This window comes from Delphinus delphis, chromosome 6 (genome assembly GCF_949987515.2).
Source record: "Delphinus delphis chromosome 6, mDelDel1.2, whole genome shotgun sequence".
In the NCBI taxonomy this organism is placed as follows: domain Eukaryota; kingdom Metazoa; phylum Chordata; class Mammalia; order Artiodactyla; family Delphinidae; genus Delphinus; species Delphinus delphis.
The window spans coordinates 101,960,227-101,975,499 of record NC_082688.1 but is presented as its reverse complement, the minus strand read 5'-3'; the positions used below and the strand labels follow the sequence as shown (position 1 = coordinate 101,975,499).

The window sequence follows — 15,273 nt, the reverse complement described above, 5'->3', positions numbered from 1 at the left end:
GGTGTTAGATAAGCTTCCTTCAGGCTTGAGTTTACATATAGGGCGTGGGCCCGTGAGTTCAATGTTAGTGCATCAGCGATGTAAACCTTCTGTTTAAGGTCTTTAAACCTTAAACAGAAACACACATGACATATGGTTATATGTTGATCAGCTGATGAAAACGTGACCAGAGGCTCACAGGAACCTGACCTTGTATTACCCCTAGGAGCAATGGTAACATATTAGCTAAGTCAGTGTTCTTGGGGACTTTACAGAACATTAACTACCACAAATAACGAGAATCCACAGTATATCGAAGAGAAAGTTGGGCACCAGCCTCCTCCCTCTTTAATGGAGAAAACGGTTTGATGGCCAACAGCATGGAGCCAGAATCCAATATACTGCTATTTTATTTTTGTTGCCTTTATTTTTAAGGTTGCCACTTTCTGGAGCAAGTGATGCTGGTTCCCCTTTAATGGCAGGAATGTAAGGTTTTCTTTTTCAATCACTGTTTTAAGTAAAAATAAAAAAACAGGCAGGGCTTCCCTGGTGGCGTAGTGGTTGAGAGTCCGCCTGCCGATGCAGGAAACACGGGTTCGTGCCCCCGTCCGGGAAGATCCCACACGCCGCGGAGCGGCTGGGCCCGTGAGCCCTGGCCGCTGAGCCTGCGCGTCCGGAGCCTGTGCTCCGCAACGGAAGAGGCCACAGCAGTGAGAGGCCCGCGGACCACAAAAAAAAAAAAAAAACAGGCAACATAAAATATTAAGTAGAAAATAACAAATTCCACTTATATGTGTAACCTAAAAAAATGATACAAATGAACTTATTTTCAAAACAGACTTAGAAAACAAACTTATGGTAACCAAAGAGGAAAGGTAGAGGGGGATGGATAAATTAGGACTTTGGGATTAACATAAACACACTGCTTTATATAAAATAGATAATCAACAAGGACCTACTGCATACCACAGAGAACTGTACTCAACATTCTGTAACAACCTGTAACAATTTTCAGGAAAATAACCTGAAATAACCTAAAAAGAAAGGATATATGTATATGTATAACTGAATCACTTTGCTGTACACCTGAAACTAACACAACATGGTAAATCAACTATACTCCAATATAAAATAAAAATTAAAAAAATAATAAATTCAATGGGGAAGAAAGAGATGGTTCCTTCAAAAGTAAGCCTCCAAAAGTGAGTATATAAGATAGTCCTTTGGGACTCAAGAATAAAGTATCAGAACTTTTACTTATATTTATTTTTATCTTAAAAAAGATAAAGAAATTAAGCTCTAATACTTACGAACTAACAACAACAAAAAAAGAGAAGGCAAATGGGTAAGGCAATAGGCATGAAGCAGCTACACAAGAGTACCTGGTGTAAAAATTAATACAGAAACAGAAACATCAATTAAAATAGTCAGGAGGCCAGAAGTGGAAGCCGTGGCACCCTACAGGATAGCAGAGCCCAACAGGAAGAAAGACTTCCCCTTCTTGCCCGGCAAGAGCTCAGCCAGTGGGAGCCTGTCACAACTCAGCCAATGAAAAGCCACTGTACCTCAAACACTCAATTCCTCCAATGGACTCTTTGTTTACTACAGCCCTCCCAACTTCCTTTTCCCCTCTATAAAAGAGTTCCCCTCTCCTGGTTGCAGGGATGTGCATGTGGCTTGCAGACGCACTGAGGGTTGCAAACCCTGAATTGCAATTCTTTGCTGATTCTGAATAAATCCATTTTTTGCTGGAGAACTAACTGGCAGTCTATTTGTTTCACGTCAACACTGGACATGGCAGAGATCAAAGTGACAGATGAACAAGAAGTTTGGGAAACACATATGGAGTTGATTTGGGGCTTAGGAGTGAGATTATATGCATATGGATGAAAAATTTATCCTGTATGAACCTTAGTTTTCTTATCTGGAAAGGAGACAATATATGAGAATTACAGCATTATCACAATGATTTAATGAAATAATGTGTAAAGCAGCAGTGTTGAAAGTTTTGAGTCTCAGAACCCCTTTAACACTCTGAAAAGTTATTGAGAATTCCAAAGAGTTTTTATGTGGGTTATATCTGTCACTATTTATCATAATAGAAATTCAATCGAGAAATTTTAAAAATACTTATTCGTTAATTAAAGTAACCATAATAAACCCCAATACATGCTAGCAATATATATATTTTAGATCAAACTACTTTTCCAAACAAAAACACTTAGAAGAGCAGCATTGCTTTGCATATTTGTAAATCTCTTTGATGTCTGGCTTCACAAAAGCCCTTTGGATTCTCATACCTGCTTCTGCATTCTATCTGTCCCAGTATCACACTCAATGTAGCCTCTGGGAAACTATACTGTATACTCATACCAGAACAGAGTAAAGACAGGCCAATAACATCTTAGTATTGTTACCAAAAAAGTTTTAACCTCATGGGCCACCCGAAAGTGTCTCCAAGAGCCCCACATGTACCTGGGACAGACTGAAATAAAGGGCTCAGAACAGTGCCTTTCATGAGGTAAATGCCTAATAAATATTAATTCTCTATTCCTTTTATTCTCAGCCTCAATGTTGTTAAAACATGAATGTATTAGGGCAAGGACTTCTTCAATTCATTACAATTGTATAATATCTAGCTTGGTCATGTTACTAACTGGTTCTGTAACTAACTAGCTGTGTGATCTTCATAGCCAAGGATTCTTAATCTGTGTTCAAATTCAGAGGATCCATGGACTTGAAAAGGGAAAAAAAGCTACATCTCTGTTTTCTGACACTCAGCATTTACTTCAATGATGACCAAAGGCAATAAACCACAGGTGTTACTGCTGATGCTGGCCTCAATTGAAATCACAGGTGTCTTATATATAAAATAGATAACCGACAAGGGCCTACTGTAGAGCACAGAGAACTATATTCAATATCTTGTAATAAGCTGTAATGGAAAAGAATCTGAAAAAGAAAAGATATATATACGTATAACTTTGCTATACACCTGAAACTAACACCACTGTAAATCAACTGTACTTCAATTAAAAAATAAATTAAACTCTCCTCCACTGTTGGTGGGAATGTAAACTGGTACAAACATTACGGAGAAGAGTATGGAGGTTCCTTTAAAAACTACATATAGAACTACCATATGATTCAGCAATCCCACTCTTGGGCATATATCTGGAGAAAACAGTAATTTGAAAAGATACGTGCACCCGAATGTTCATTGCAGCACTATTTACAACAGCCGAGACATGGAAGCAACCTAAATGTCCATCGACAGAGGAATGGATAAAGAAGATGTAGAATATACACACAATGGGATATTACTCCGCCATAAAAAAGAATGAAGTAATGCCATTTGCAGCAACATGGATGGACACAGAGATTATCATACTAAGTGAAGTAAGTCAGACAAAGACAAATATCATATGATATCACTTATATGTGGAATCTAATAAAAAATGATACAAATGAACTTTTTTACAAGACAAAAACAGACTCACAGATCTTAAAATCAAACTTATGGTTATCAAAAGGGAAACGTTGAGGGGGAAGTGATATATTAGGAGATTGGGATTAACAAATACACACTACTATATATAAAATAGATAACTAACAAGGACCTACTGTATAGCACAGGGAACTCTATTCGGTATTCTGTAATAACCTATATGGGACAAGAATCTGAAAAAGAATGGATATATGTATAGGTATAGATGATTCACTTTACTGTGCACCTGAAACTAACTCAATATTGTAAATCAACTCTACTCCAATAAAAAATTTATTAAAGAAATCACAGGCATTTTCCTATATTATGGTTACTACAGATATCTTGAAAAATTGTATATGCTCATCACTAATTCAAAAGTAGGGTAGTTATTATGCATTAATAAAGAAGCACATATATTACAATATCACAAATTTTTGAAAACTATCTTGACAGCTGTAGTTCAATTACAGGTGGCTTCAATTTTCAGTCCTTCATATTTGACTTTATGCAATTAAGAACATTGTTCTGAGAAAGTGGGCCACCTTAAGGGTTTAACCTGATTGGCCAAAGGCATTCATGTAACCAAAAAAGTAAGAACAACTTATGTTAAGCAATTCACTTTACCTCTTTAGGCATCAAGTTCCTCTCTTTAAAAGGGAACTGAACTAATCATTCTGAGACCAAATTCCACCCCTCCAGCTAGAGTCTATGGAACACGGTGCCGGTGGTGAGGAAGAACCGAATGGGGACCCACAGCACACCTCAGTCCATTAACAAAGCACAAGAATCCGGTTTGGGTTTTTACACTAACATTTGAGAATCTACAAAGTTAAATGCTCTTAGACTAACTGGGCCTAGCACAGCGAAATAGTCGAAAAGCTAACAGTGAAGCAAATATTCCCCCAAACTACCTTTTATCACAATATAAAAACGTATAGGACAAATCCCACCCAACAATAATGAATGATTTTGCAAAGGTTCCATCATCAACATAATCTGGGTCTGTTCTTAATAGAAACAGCTTGTTTGGGAACAGACTTAAGAAATATTTCGATAAATGTATCACTGTTTGCTTAACATCTAAATAAAAGTTTTCCACCTTCATATCTTAAAACACGCAAAATGAGAGAAATAATAAAGGAAAAGAAAACAAGAAAAAAAAAATGAAGGGAGAAAGAAAAGAGTTTTCCATGGCTGTGGGGCAGCCCTCAGCACTTCACATCAGGGCACTAATGGCCCAGAAGTTTAAAGAACCAAGTCTGTGGTCCTCTTACCCGATAACCGACAATAGGTCATTTAAGCCCACCTGATGCTAGAGGTTGAGTCAACAGTTGAAGAAATAAGAAAGCCCAGACATGTTGCATTTCAGTCCCTGTAGAAAAATCTAGCTGTCAGGGATAGCCAATAGTGGCACCAAGATAAGTAGAGACAGCTAGCTTCACCGTGCACAGTTCAAACTGAGATCAAACACTACTCTCACGCAGAGAAGCTGTAAGTCATTAACATGCTTCAAAACGGCCATCACATGGTTTCCTTCCAGCAGAAACGAAATCTGTCCAGCAGACCCTCAGAAAGGACAATAATCCCCCCACCATAAGTCCAACAAGCCAGTTTCCCCAATCATATTTAAGCAAGTCTGTCTACTCCATGCCTGTTTTCTCAGCAGCACACCTCCTTTTTTTTACTTGCAAAGATAAAGACAGACTGAAGGCTCTCGCTTCATCCATCTAACGGATGGAGGGATGGATCTAACAGAACAAAATAAAAGTCATATTGGAGTGAATGAGATGCTGAAACCTAATGGGGAAAAAAACTGCACTAAATCATCATAGAAATTAGGTTGGCAATTTAGAACGCCACCCCAACGCCAAGGACAGCCAGTTACTGAACGCATGTTCCATAGCGGTGTCCCTCTCGAGTCACAGGAATACAAAACCATAACCTTCTGATTCACTGAACCAAAGGATAAGTAATAAAATGTAGGAATGGTGAGGGAGAGGCGTGAAGGTTAGGAGGTCCGGGGAACACCAAATCTGAAGGAGGCAGTGGGTAGGGCTTTGAGGCCTGGGTGAAAGGCCGGATTGTGGGATGCAGAGGTGGGAGGGCACTCTGAACAGGGGACAAGCACAGGGGAGCAAAGTCCCAAAGGAGGGACTCTCCATGGGATATTGCACAAGAGGGAGAAGGGCAGTGTCTGCGCCGGAGGGTTGACGGAAGAAGCTGTGAGAGAGATGGTTTGTGAAGATATTGCTGAACTGGATTCTCAGAACCTTGAAAACTGGGCTCAGTTTAGACATTACCCCGGTAGGTCAAGGAAGGCTTCCAAGCATGGAGGTAATATGAACAACCATGTGTTTTAGGAATAAACAATGGACATTGATCTCATCAGCTCATCTGTCCTAACAGTGGGCCCTTGTGTCAAATCCAGATTAATCAGAACCTATTGTGTCTAGTGAAATAAATTTCCCAAATTATATCTTGGGGCAATTTTGCTACCACATATGCTTTGGAAATTCAGTTCACTTTTCTTGTCTGATGATAAATAACAGACTCTAGAACAGGAAAAAAAATAAGAAAGAAAAATTAAAAAGAGAAAATACCCTCCTTGTTCCTATGACTACGGCAATAAAACCCACATTTTTCGGATATGTTTGCATTAACTACACCAAAGTCATAATAGTTTTGGAAAGCGTTTCTCCTGTTAAACAAAATTAGAACTGATAACTTTTTTGTGAGTAGTAATTATTGATTAGGTATTGCTAAATCTACTTTAATTTAGGAGTTAGTACCCAATAACCCTCACAAATAAAGAAACTGACTCCGACTCATTTCCACAACTACTGGCTACTTACTGGTACCTGATGAGGAACACCTGTCTGAAATTTTATGACCGATTCAAGAGGGGGATGGTCTGGAGCAGAAGTAACAACATGCACCCATTTCTGAGTTACAACCATAGGAGAGTGCAAGGATTCTAAAAGAAATTTAAAGGAAAGAAAGTGTTTGCAACAGAGGGAAAACAAGGCATTACATGCATGTTATTATATACACACACACATACACATATATACATAAAGGATCACAATCTAAAAGTAATCAATGTGAGAAGGTTGGTTTGTTTTTTGTAACTGACTACAGAGTTGAAATGCACATAGAGATGTTAAGATACAGTATCTCTGAAACAGACGTAGTCGTCAGAAAGTATAGAACAGGTTCAGGGACCGCTCCCTAGTAACCACTGAGGTGAGGGGAAAAAATGGGGGCGGGATGGGAGTGAAGTCGAAGACTAACTTCCAAATAGGCCCAATGAATGACCCTGACAGGAAGTGATAAAATTCTCAACGCACACAACTGTGTTTATACTAGGGAATCGCACCCAAGCCTAATAGCCACTGTAATTGCCCCGCTAAGTGGCAGTCTTCCCACAAGACCTCAGCAACCTCACCCCTTGATAAAAGTAGGACCAAGGTTTTTCACCTGGGTCAAAACCCGCTCATCCACTTGTTTCGGATCGAAACTAATACAAAAGCAATTCCCCACACATCCTGGGGGCCCTCCAGCACCGCTGTTATGAATGCCAAGTGCCTAGCATGGGACCTGTCATAGTTTTCTTAATAAAACGTCCTCGATCTAATCCCACGACGGGATCGGAATTCTGAAGGCAGTCTGAAATCCTCCCCATACACGCTCCGGTAGGGGATGACTGTCCGCACAACCAGCCCCGGGGGCCAGCCACCCCCGTCCCCATGCCACACACTTCCTGTCGCTTCCATCACCTCCACACCACAACTTGAGTTTCCCGATCAGTTTACAACTGCTATCAGGATCCCAGTGCCTGGAAGGAACGAGGGGAGGGCGGCTTCCTACCCCCAACTCTTCTCTTTAGGTTTCAGAGAGAACCTACGAAGAGGGAGGGCAGAAAGCACTGGGGCAGCCAGCCGACTTCGCGTTCTGCCGGCCTCGGCTGGTTACAAAGTACTGAATGAAGCCACACGGACAGGGAGGAGGGGGGCGAGCACCAGACCTGGGTGCCCCAAATGAACCACAGGCGAACGCCCTCACTTTGCACGTTTCTACGCTGCAAAGCGCTGCAGCTTTGGGTTCGGGGGCAGGATTGCCAGTCCCGGAGCCCAACTGCACTTTTAGCCACCCGGATTCCCCAAACCCAGGATGACTTCCCCCACGGGGCTCCCGGAGAGGGCTCCGACTCCCACCGCCCGCTCTGTGGGACGGCTGCAGCTGGAGCCGATCCCTCTCAGCGCCCCCGCGGGCAGCGGGAGACGGAGCCGGGTCCCAGGCAGGCAAGCACCGAGTGGCCCGGCGTCCGCCGCCCAACTTTGCGCGGGGCAGGGCCGCTCCCGCGAACTTGGCGGCGGCCGGGTCGGGGGCGGGGTGGGGCGAGCACTCACCAACTCCGTACTTCTGCCTCTTGGTCGGGATCCAGCGGGCCATGGCGGCGACCTCGCCCCGCGGCAGCGGCGGCGGCGGCGGCTACAGCTCCCAGGGCTCCGGCTGCCACCGCGCCGCGCTCCTGCGCGCCCCGGACTCTTCCGCCATGTTCCGCCAAACTTCGCCCGGCCCCGCGCGCCGTCTCCTCGCGGCGCTGCCCGCGATACGCTCCGGCTCCAACCCCGGGCCGCGGTCACCTGCTGGGCCCGGCGGCCGCGGCGCCGTGCGCGCCCCTCCCGGCACCGCCCCGGCCCCTCCCGCAGGCCGCGCCCTCCGCCCGCCGAGGCCGCCTCCGCGCCCCGACCCGCGGGCGCCCGGCCTCTCCCGCCGGCCCGCCCCGTACTCCGCGCTCTCCCCGGCCGGGGCTGGCTCCGCCTTGCGCACTTCCCGGGAGCAGTTCCCCAGCACAGACTGGGGTACGGTTTTTTTCCTTCTGGTGTTTTGCTTTTTTCCCCGCCTTCCCCACCCAGACTAAACCCCTTGGATCCCGGGGGGCGGGTTCCCCGCCGCGGGTGTCCGGAGGGCTGCGCTGGAGGCGCCGGGCACCCCCAGGCGGGGCGGCCGAGGATGCGGGGTCCGCTCCCACCGCGCGCGCCGGAGCATCTGGGGGAACGAGGATGAGTGAATAAGCAACTAGGATCTAGGATGAGTTGTTTCTCGCCCCCGGGGCACCCACAGTGCCTGGCACTCCGCGGGCGCTCAATAAATATTTGTTGAATGAATGAGCAGTTGACTACTGCGTTCACCCCCTAGAGCTTTCGCTGACACCACGAGAGCCGGAAGCCGGACTCCAGGGCAGACATGATCTCCTGTGGCCACTGTTTATAGCCTTCAAGGCAGGAACATTTGTCTTCTGGTAAATAAAGAACTCATGCAAGGGAGCCGGGCTCCTCAGAAGTATCAAATAGTTTCCGAGGGGAGCCTCTGTGGGAAAATTATGTAGAGAGCCCTGACTTGGAAATCCTGTGTACCCGAAACACCCGGACTCTTCCCCAGCTGAAGATATTCAGACCCAGCTGAAGAAACTCAGACCCTCATGCTCAAGGGAAAAGCCCGACACAAAGACCTTTTCCAACAGCCCAGCAGCCCAAAGAGCGTCCCTGCGGAGAAGGGAACCAAGCACATCCAAGCCGCTCTCGTTCACTAGCTGTATTGTTGGGAGAAAACCAAACGCAGGGACTGCTCATTTGAACTGCCCTAAACTGTGGGCGTCCTCTGAAAACTCTCCTCCCGGAACTCAATTCCTCCTGGAGAGACCTCAAGGATGAAGATTGGATCTGAATCCTAGGCGGGAGTGGGCCCCCTTGCTACCTCACCCCTAGAAGTAAAACCTCAGAGTAAATTAGCAGCTGGTTTACGTTCACCGTCTGAGAAACTGCCTCTTGAAAGACACTGTTTTGCCCTTGTAGTCTGTCTATTCGGAACACGAAAGGAAGATGAAATCAACATGTAGTGAAATAGCCTGAAACTTCATTGAAGACAGTGCATTTAACATTGGTAACTTTTTGCAAAGTTACCAAACTTTGTAACTGACAATTTTTTTTTCAAGGTTTTGTTCATGGTGGGTAACTCCTAGGGCTTCCTGTTTTCTCCACCACCAAATTGGTATTTATTCACCAAGTGCAATGATAATTTAAGAAATCAGTCACTTGAGACTTAACATCCAGAAGGAATTCCACCATCTCTCCCCCAAATTTATGTTCCTCTTCCAATGACATCATGATTAACCTAACTCCCCAGGTTAGGTAATTTCTTTTTCTTTCCATAAATACTTATTAAGTGCCTGCTAGGTGTCAGGCATTGTTCAAAGAATGGAGGCACAGCAGTGAATAAAGAAAAAATCCCTACCCTCATAGAGCTTATAGTCTAGAGGAGGAGAGTAAAACAATGAACAAATTATGCCAAATGAGGCTAAGCCTGTGAAGAAAAATCCAAAGCAAGGAGGATGAGATGTGTGTGTTGGAGGGGGCCGTGCACTACAGTTTTATATCAAGTGGTCTGGGAAGGCATCTCTGCTAAAGTGACCTTGAAGTGCAGACCTGCAGGAAGTGAGGATTTCAGAGGAAAGTATTCAGACATCAAGAACAGCAAATGCAAAAGCCAGGGGGCACGTTTGGCTGGTTCCAAAACCAGGGAGAAACAGCAAGGATTCCTGGGTGGCAAGAGGTGTTAGTAAGGGGCAGGGTATGGGAGGGAACTTGTTCCAAGAGACATAGGGTGAGCCAATAAAGCAGGACCCTGAAAGGCATAGGGAGGACTTTATATATTGCTATGAAAAAGAATTTGGGGGGGATGTTGAACCAAGCAAGGACATAATCTAATTTGCCTGCTGTGGGATGGATAGACTGTAAAGACACCAGGGAAGATGCAGGAAGATCAGATGGTTGGAAGGCTATTTCAGTAGTTCAGGCAAGACATGAAGGTAGTTGGGTCCAAGATGTTAGGGGTGGAGATGGAAAAGAGGTTCTTGGCATATATTGAAGGTAGAAACAACTGGAGGGTAGCGTGGGCAGAAGGGGATTTACTGAGGGAGGCTTCCGGCCCCCTCAGTGTACTTTCATCAGCATATGTTTTTCAAAAGTTTGGTGGATCGATCTATCATCTATCGATCTATGTTTGTATTATTTAAGAGCCTGACTGTATAGGCTTCAGGCCCTAGAAACTCTGGATCTTGCCTCCTTGTGTGAGATACCAGACGGGTCAAGGATAACCCTAAGAAGATAGGAATGGGTGGTCCTGGGTCTGTTAGCCCATGTGCAGTAAAGCAATCTACTGAAACCGGGTCGTGGTGAAGGAAAGTGCAGCATCTATTGCAGGGCACCAAGCAAGAAGTTCAGGACAGCTAGTGCTCAAAACACCTAAATTCCCCATGGATTGCATCAAAACATTTTTAAAAGGCCAAAAGAGGGAGGGGCATCCCAGGGTGTGTGATCAGCTCGTGCACAATTCTCTGATTGGTTGATTGATGGTGAGTTAACAGGGCAGTGGTTAACATCATCTATCTATCCTTAGGCCCCAGTAGGCCTGGGGGCTACGTGCTCTTGGTCATCAAGTAGTTAACTTCTTCCATTTGGTGTGGGTTTTAGCATTTGTAAAACAACTCAGGAAATGTGCATCAGACACAATTATCTGGGTACTTCAGAGAGGAGCTATAGCAGGGGACCTGGGGGAGGGGTCTGTCCTGGGAAGGCTGGTTATACAACTACTAAATAGAGCTGCCATTTTCATGGTCATCTGTGATATCTGCCTGTCTTCACCTTTTATATCCAAGTTGTCCTGGACTGAAGTTTTCCTTTGATATTTCCTTAGGACTCACTTCACACCTTCCTCAACTCCAGGTGGACCGTTTGGAGCTCAAGTATTTTGCGCTGTGGAATAGGGGCATCACAAAGTTACTTCAGTTACCTGTGTCTGAGAAAATTGGATGACCGATGTTCTGTAACCCCTGGTGTATTTTAAATTTAATACCTGTCAGAGTGTTAATGCTCATTCAGTAGAGCTGGATTTCTACCAAAATGATTTCAGCTGCCTCACCCCTCCCCCGCAAAACACTCACACTCCACCCCGCCCCTGCCCCTACCCCAGCACCTTGAATTGGAGGCTGTTTGCAAAACTTAACGTTTGAATTTGGTTGCTGGATATTTCAAGTGTGACAATAATTGCAATAAAAGGATTGGAGAAAAATGGAAATTTTTAGTTACAGCTTTCAGGATGTTTATTCTTTTTCCTCTAAAGACTGAAGTCCACCCACTTTGTTATATCAGATGGTTAAATCCCAATTTGAAAGTCCATTTAAATCATAAAAGCAGAGCTATTCAAAGTCTTTTATTAAAATGTGGCTTAAAATTAGAGAGTCAACTAGATGAGTAGGTGGAATAACAGCAGGATTCCCAGAAATATCCTTTACTTTTTCCTCTGATATCTTTTCAGAAGAAACATTAAGCGTATTCCACGAGCAGGGATGTTCAGACTCCAAAACCCACACAAACACACACTTAAGCACTCCTAGCATGCTCTGTTAGAAGGTGCCTTGGAGAAAGAAATGAGGATAAATGAATTTGGAGACTAGTTTGACATGAATATTGTGACTCCCCCTGACAGTGCCTAAGAGAACAGATGGATGTGCAGACAACTGTCAAGAGCCTGGCTTCCGGGGCTTCTCTGGTGGCTCAGTGGATAGGAATCTGCCTGCCAATGCAGGGGACACAGGTTCGATCCCTAGTCCAGGAGGATCCCACATGCCGCGGAGCAACTGAGCCCCTACGCCACAACTACTGAAGCCCGCGCATCTAGAGCCCGTGCTCTGCAACAAGAGAAGCCACCGCAATGAGAAGCCCGCGCACCACAACGAAGGGTAGCCCCCGCTCACAGAAAGCCCGCGCGCATCAATGAAGACCCAACGCAGCCAAAAATAAATAAATAAGTTTTTTTTTTTAAAAAAAAGAGCCTGGCTTCCTCCTTTGATTACCAGGTTTGTTTTGCCAAATCTGGCTGACTTAATTGCTTCTCTCAAAGAAGGTATGGATTCTGTTAAAATCTTTTTTTCCTAGACAGAGGAGGCTCATTCTTTGATCCTACATATGAGTGAATGTAGTTACTAGAACTATAATAAAAAGGGGGGGGGGATATATTTCACTCTAAGCACCACTTTGCAGTCTTCTAAGGGCAAATGCTTTGGGACGGGGTAAGCCAGGGATGGGGCGATGCATGGTAATTTGGGACCCATGAGCTAAACTGGACAAAGGAACAGGTCTCTACAGGCCCAGAAACACCTTTTCCATATTCAGACTCACATCACTATCTATTCTCTGTTCCCAAATGCTCTGGTGAACGTCTCTGGGTCTGTCCTTGGCTCTGCTCTGTGGCTCTGGAGTTCCAGTTTCTCTGATGAATGGGGAGATGATGGCCAGGGTCTAAAGCTATTCACACCCTCATCCCCATCACTGTGAGACTGATGCTTGGTGAGCACTTTCATAGCAGAAAGCTTTTAGCTTTGTTTCTAGAATGCTCTTTGCTGCAAATATCTAAATGTGCTCCAAGCCCCCCTTTGGGAGAAGTTGATGACATAGCAATTTGAAGTCATTAGTTTAATGAAAGCTGGGTTGATTAATAGGGAAGAAAAAATGAAAACTACTTGACTTTAAAAAAAAAACCTATATTCATATATATCTTGAAAAACATATATATATGTTGAAAAATTATCTCCATAAAACTGTTTAAAACAAGAGACGATGAAAACTAAGAAGCAAAATGGAAAAATTAAGATGTAAACTTAAGTAAAATAATTCAACTGTATATACCATAATATGATCGTAACTACATAAAATTATATATTTACATGGAAAATGACTGTAGAGGAAAATGGAAAAAAAAAAGAACACTTTATTCAACCTTCTTCAGAACAAAATAAACAAAAGAAAACTACTTGGTTGTTGAGATTCCCTGGACTATGTGTTATAGAAAAGCGGGAAGTTAAATGCCTACATTTGACTTTTATTGGGGGCAGGAGAGAAGTTTCACTCTGCAGCCCCTTCGTAAGAAGGACACTATTCTTTAGGTGACTCTCATATTCAGCAGACTTTTCTTTGAGGTCAGTTAAGAAGCAAATGTTTGACCCAGAATTTTTCTTTAGTACCAACCAGATTTTCCACGGTCACGAGCTGTAGTGTAACAACAGTAATTAACATGTATGGCCTGTGCCTGGTCCTATTCTAGTTCAACTTGTTTAATCCCCACACAACCTAATGAGGTAAATAGAACTGTTGTCATCCCCACCTTACAAATGTGAAAATTGTGGCTCACCACACGTTAGGGTATTGCCTACATAGTTAGTTAGTGGCAGAACTACATTCAAACCCCAGGCAGACTGGCTCCAGGGTCCACGGTCTAAACCAAGGGTCAGTGAACTTTTATTGTAAAGGACCCACACATGTACTTTAGACTTTGCCAGCCTTATGGTTTCTATTGCGACCACTCCACTCTGCAATTGTAGCAGAAAAGCAGCCATAGACAATACATAAAAAAATGAATGTGGGGCTTTCCTGGTGGCGCAGTGGTTGAGAGTCCGCCTGCCGATGCAGGGGACGCGGGTTCGTGCCCCGGTCCGGGAAGATCCCACATGTCGCGGAGCGGCTGGGCCCGTAAGCCATGGCCGCTGAGCCTGCGCGTCCGGAGCCTGTGCTCCGCAACGGGAGAGGCCACAGCAGTGAGAAGCCCGCGTACCGCAAAAAAAAAAAAAAAAAGTGTGGCTGTGTGTCAGTAAAACTTTATTTGTAGGCTTGGCATTTGAATTTCATGTAATTTTCATATGTTATGAAATACTATTCCTCTCTTGATTTTTTCCAATTATTTAAAAACGTAAAAAACATTCTTGCAGACCGTACGAAAACAGGTGGTCGTCAGCTGGATTTCGCTTGAGGCCCATAGTTTGCCAACCCCTGCTCTACACTATGACTGCCACCCTTCGAAGTGCGTGGGAAGGTGGGAGGGTGGGATGGGGGGGAGAGGTGTCGGGGAGGGGGCCTCCAGGAGAAGGACCGGGGAATGAAGGAGGCACCGATGTGGGACTTACCCACCAGAAGTCTGTTACATAAAGATTTGAGAGAAGCTTCTGGAAGAGAAGTCATTGGAAGAGAAGAACTCCAAGTAGCAACGGATGCCTTAGAAATCAGAGGATGGGGCACTTCTGAGAACAGTTGAGTATCTGTTTTGGGGAATTGTCTACTGGCCTAGCCCCTCTGAACTCTATTCTAAATGATGGAAACTATGAATTTAAAAAAAAGTAACTAAATCTCTGTAAGACAGTAGCACATAAACAACTGCTTTGGTACCCATTGAACAAGCAGGCTTCTTAAGAGGGGAGGGAGGCAGGTTCATTGCAGCATATTCACAGTAGCCAAGATGTGAAAATGACCTAAGTGTCCATCGAGGGATGAATGGATAAAGAAGATGTGGTATATACATACAATGGAATATTATTCATCTATGAGAAAGAAGGAAATCCTGCCATTTGCAAAAACATTGAGGACCTTGAGGACACCATGCTAAGTAAACTAAGTCAGCCAGAAAGATAAATACTGTATGATCTACGAACTCATAGAAACAGAGAGTAGAATGGTGGTTGCCAGGAGCTGGTGGGATGGGGGGTAAGTGGGGGGTGGGTGGGGGAATGAGGAGATGTTGGTCAAAGGTTACAAACTTGCAGCTAGAAAATGGGTGAGTTCTGAAGATCTCATGTACGGGCACGATGACTATCGTTAACAATGCTATATTATACACTCGAAAGTCGCTAAGAGAGTAGATCTTAAATGTTTTCACCTAGACTAGGTAGAAAAGCGTATGGTAATTAATTATGT

The 15,273-nt window shown here is 44.3% G+C and overlaps 1 protein-coding gene across 1 annotated transcript in view; it reads right to left on the bottom strand.

The window, feature by feature from the left end:
* The window catches only part of LOC132427725 (dedicator of cytokinesis protein 5-like), a 92,125-nt gene extending 83,975 nt beyond the window's left edge, over positions 1 to 8,150 (bottom strand). Inside the window, exon 1 of the mRNA XM_060015375.1 lies at positions 7,879 to 8,150. Within this exon, the coding sequence (XP_059871358.1) occupies positions 7,879 to 7,921 (43 nt within the window). The 5' untranslated portion in view covers positions 7,922 to 8,150. The remainder of the gene's footprint in view (positions 1 to 7,878) is intronic.
* Between the last annotated feature and the right edge of the window lie 7,123 nt (positions 8,151 to 15,273).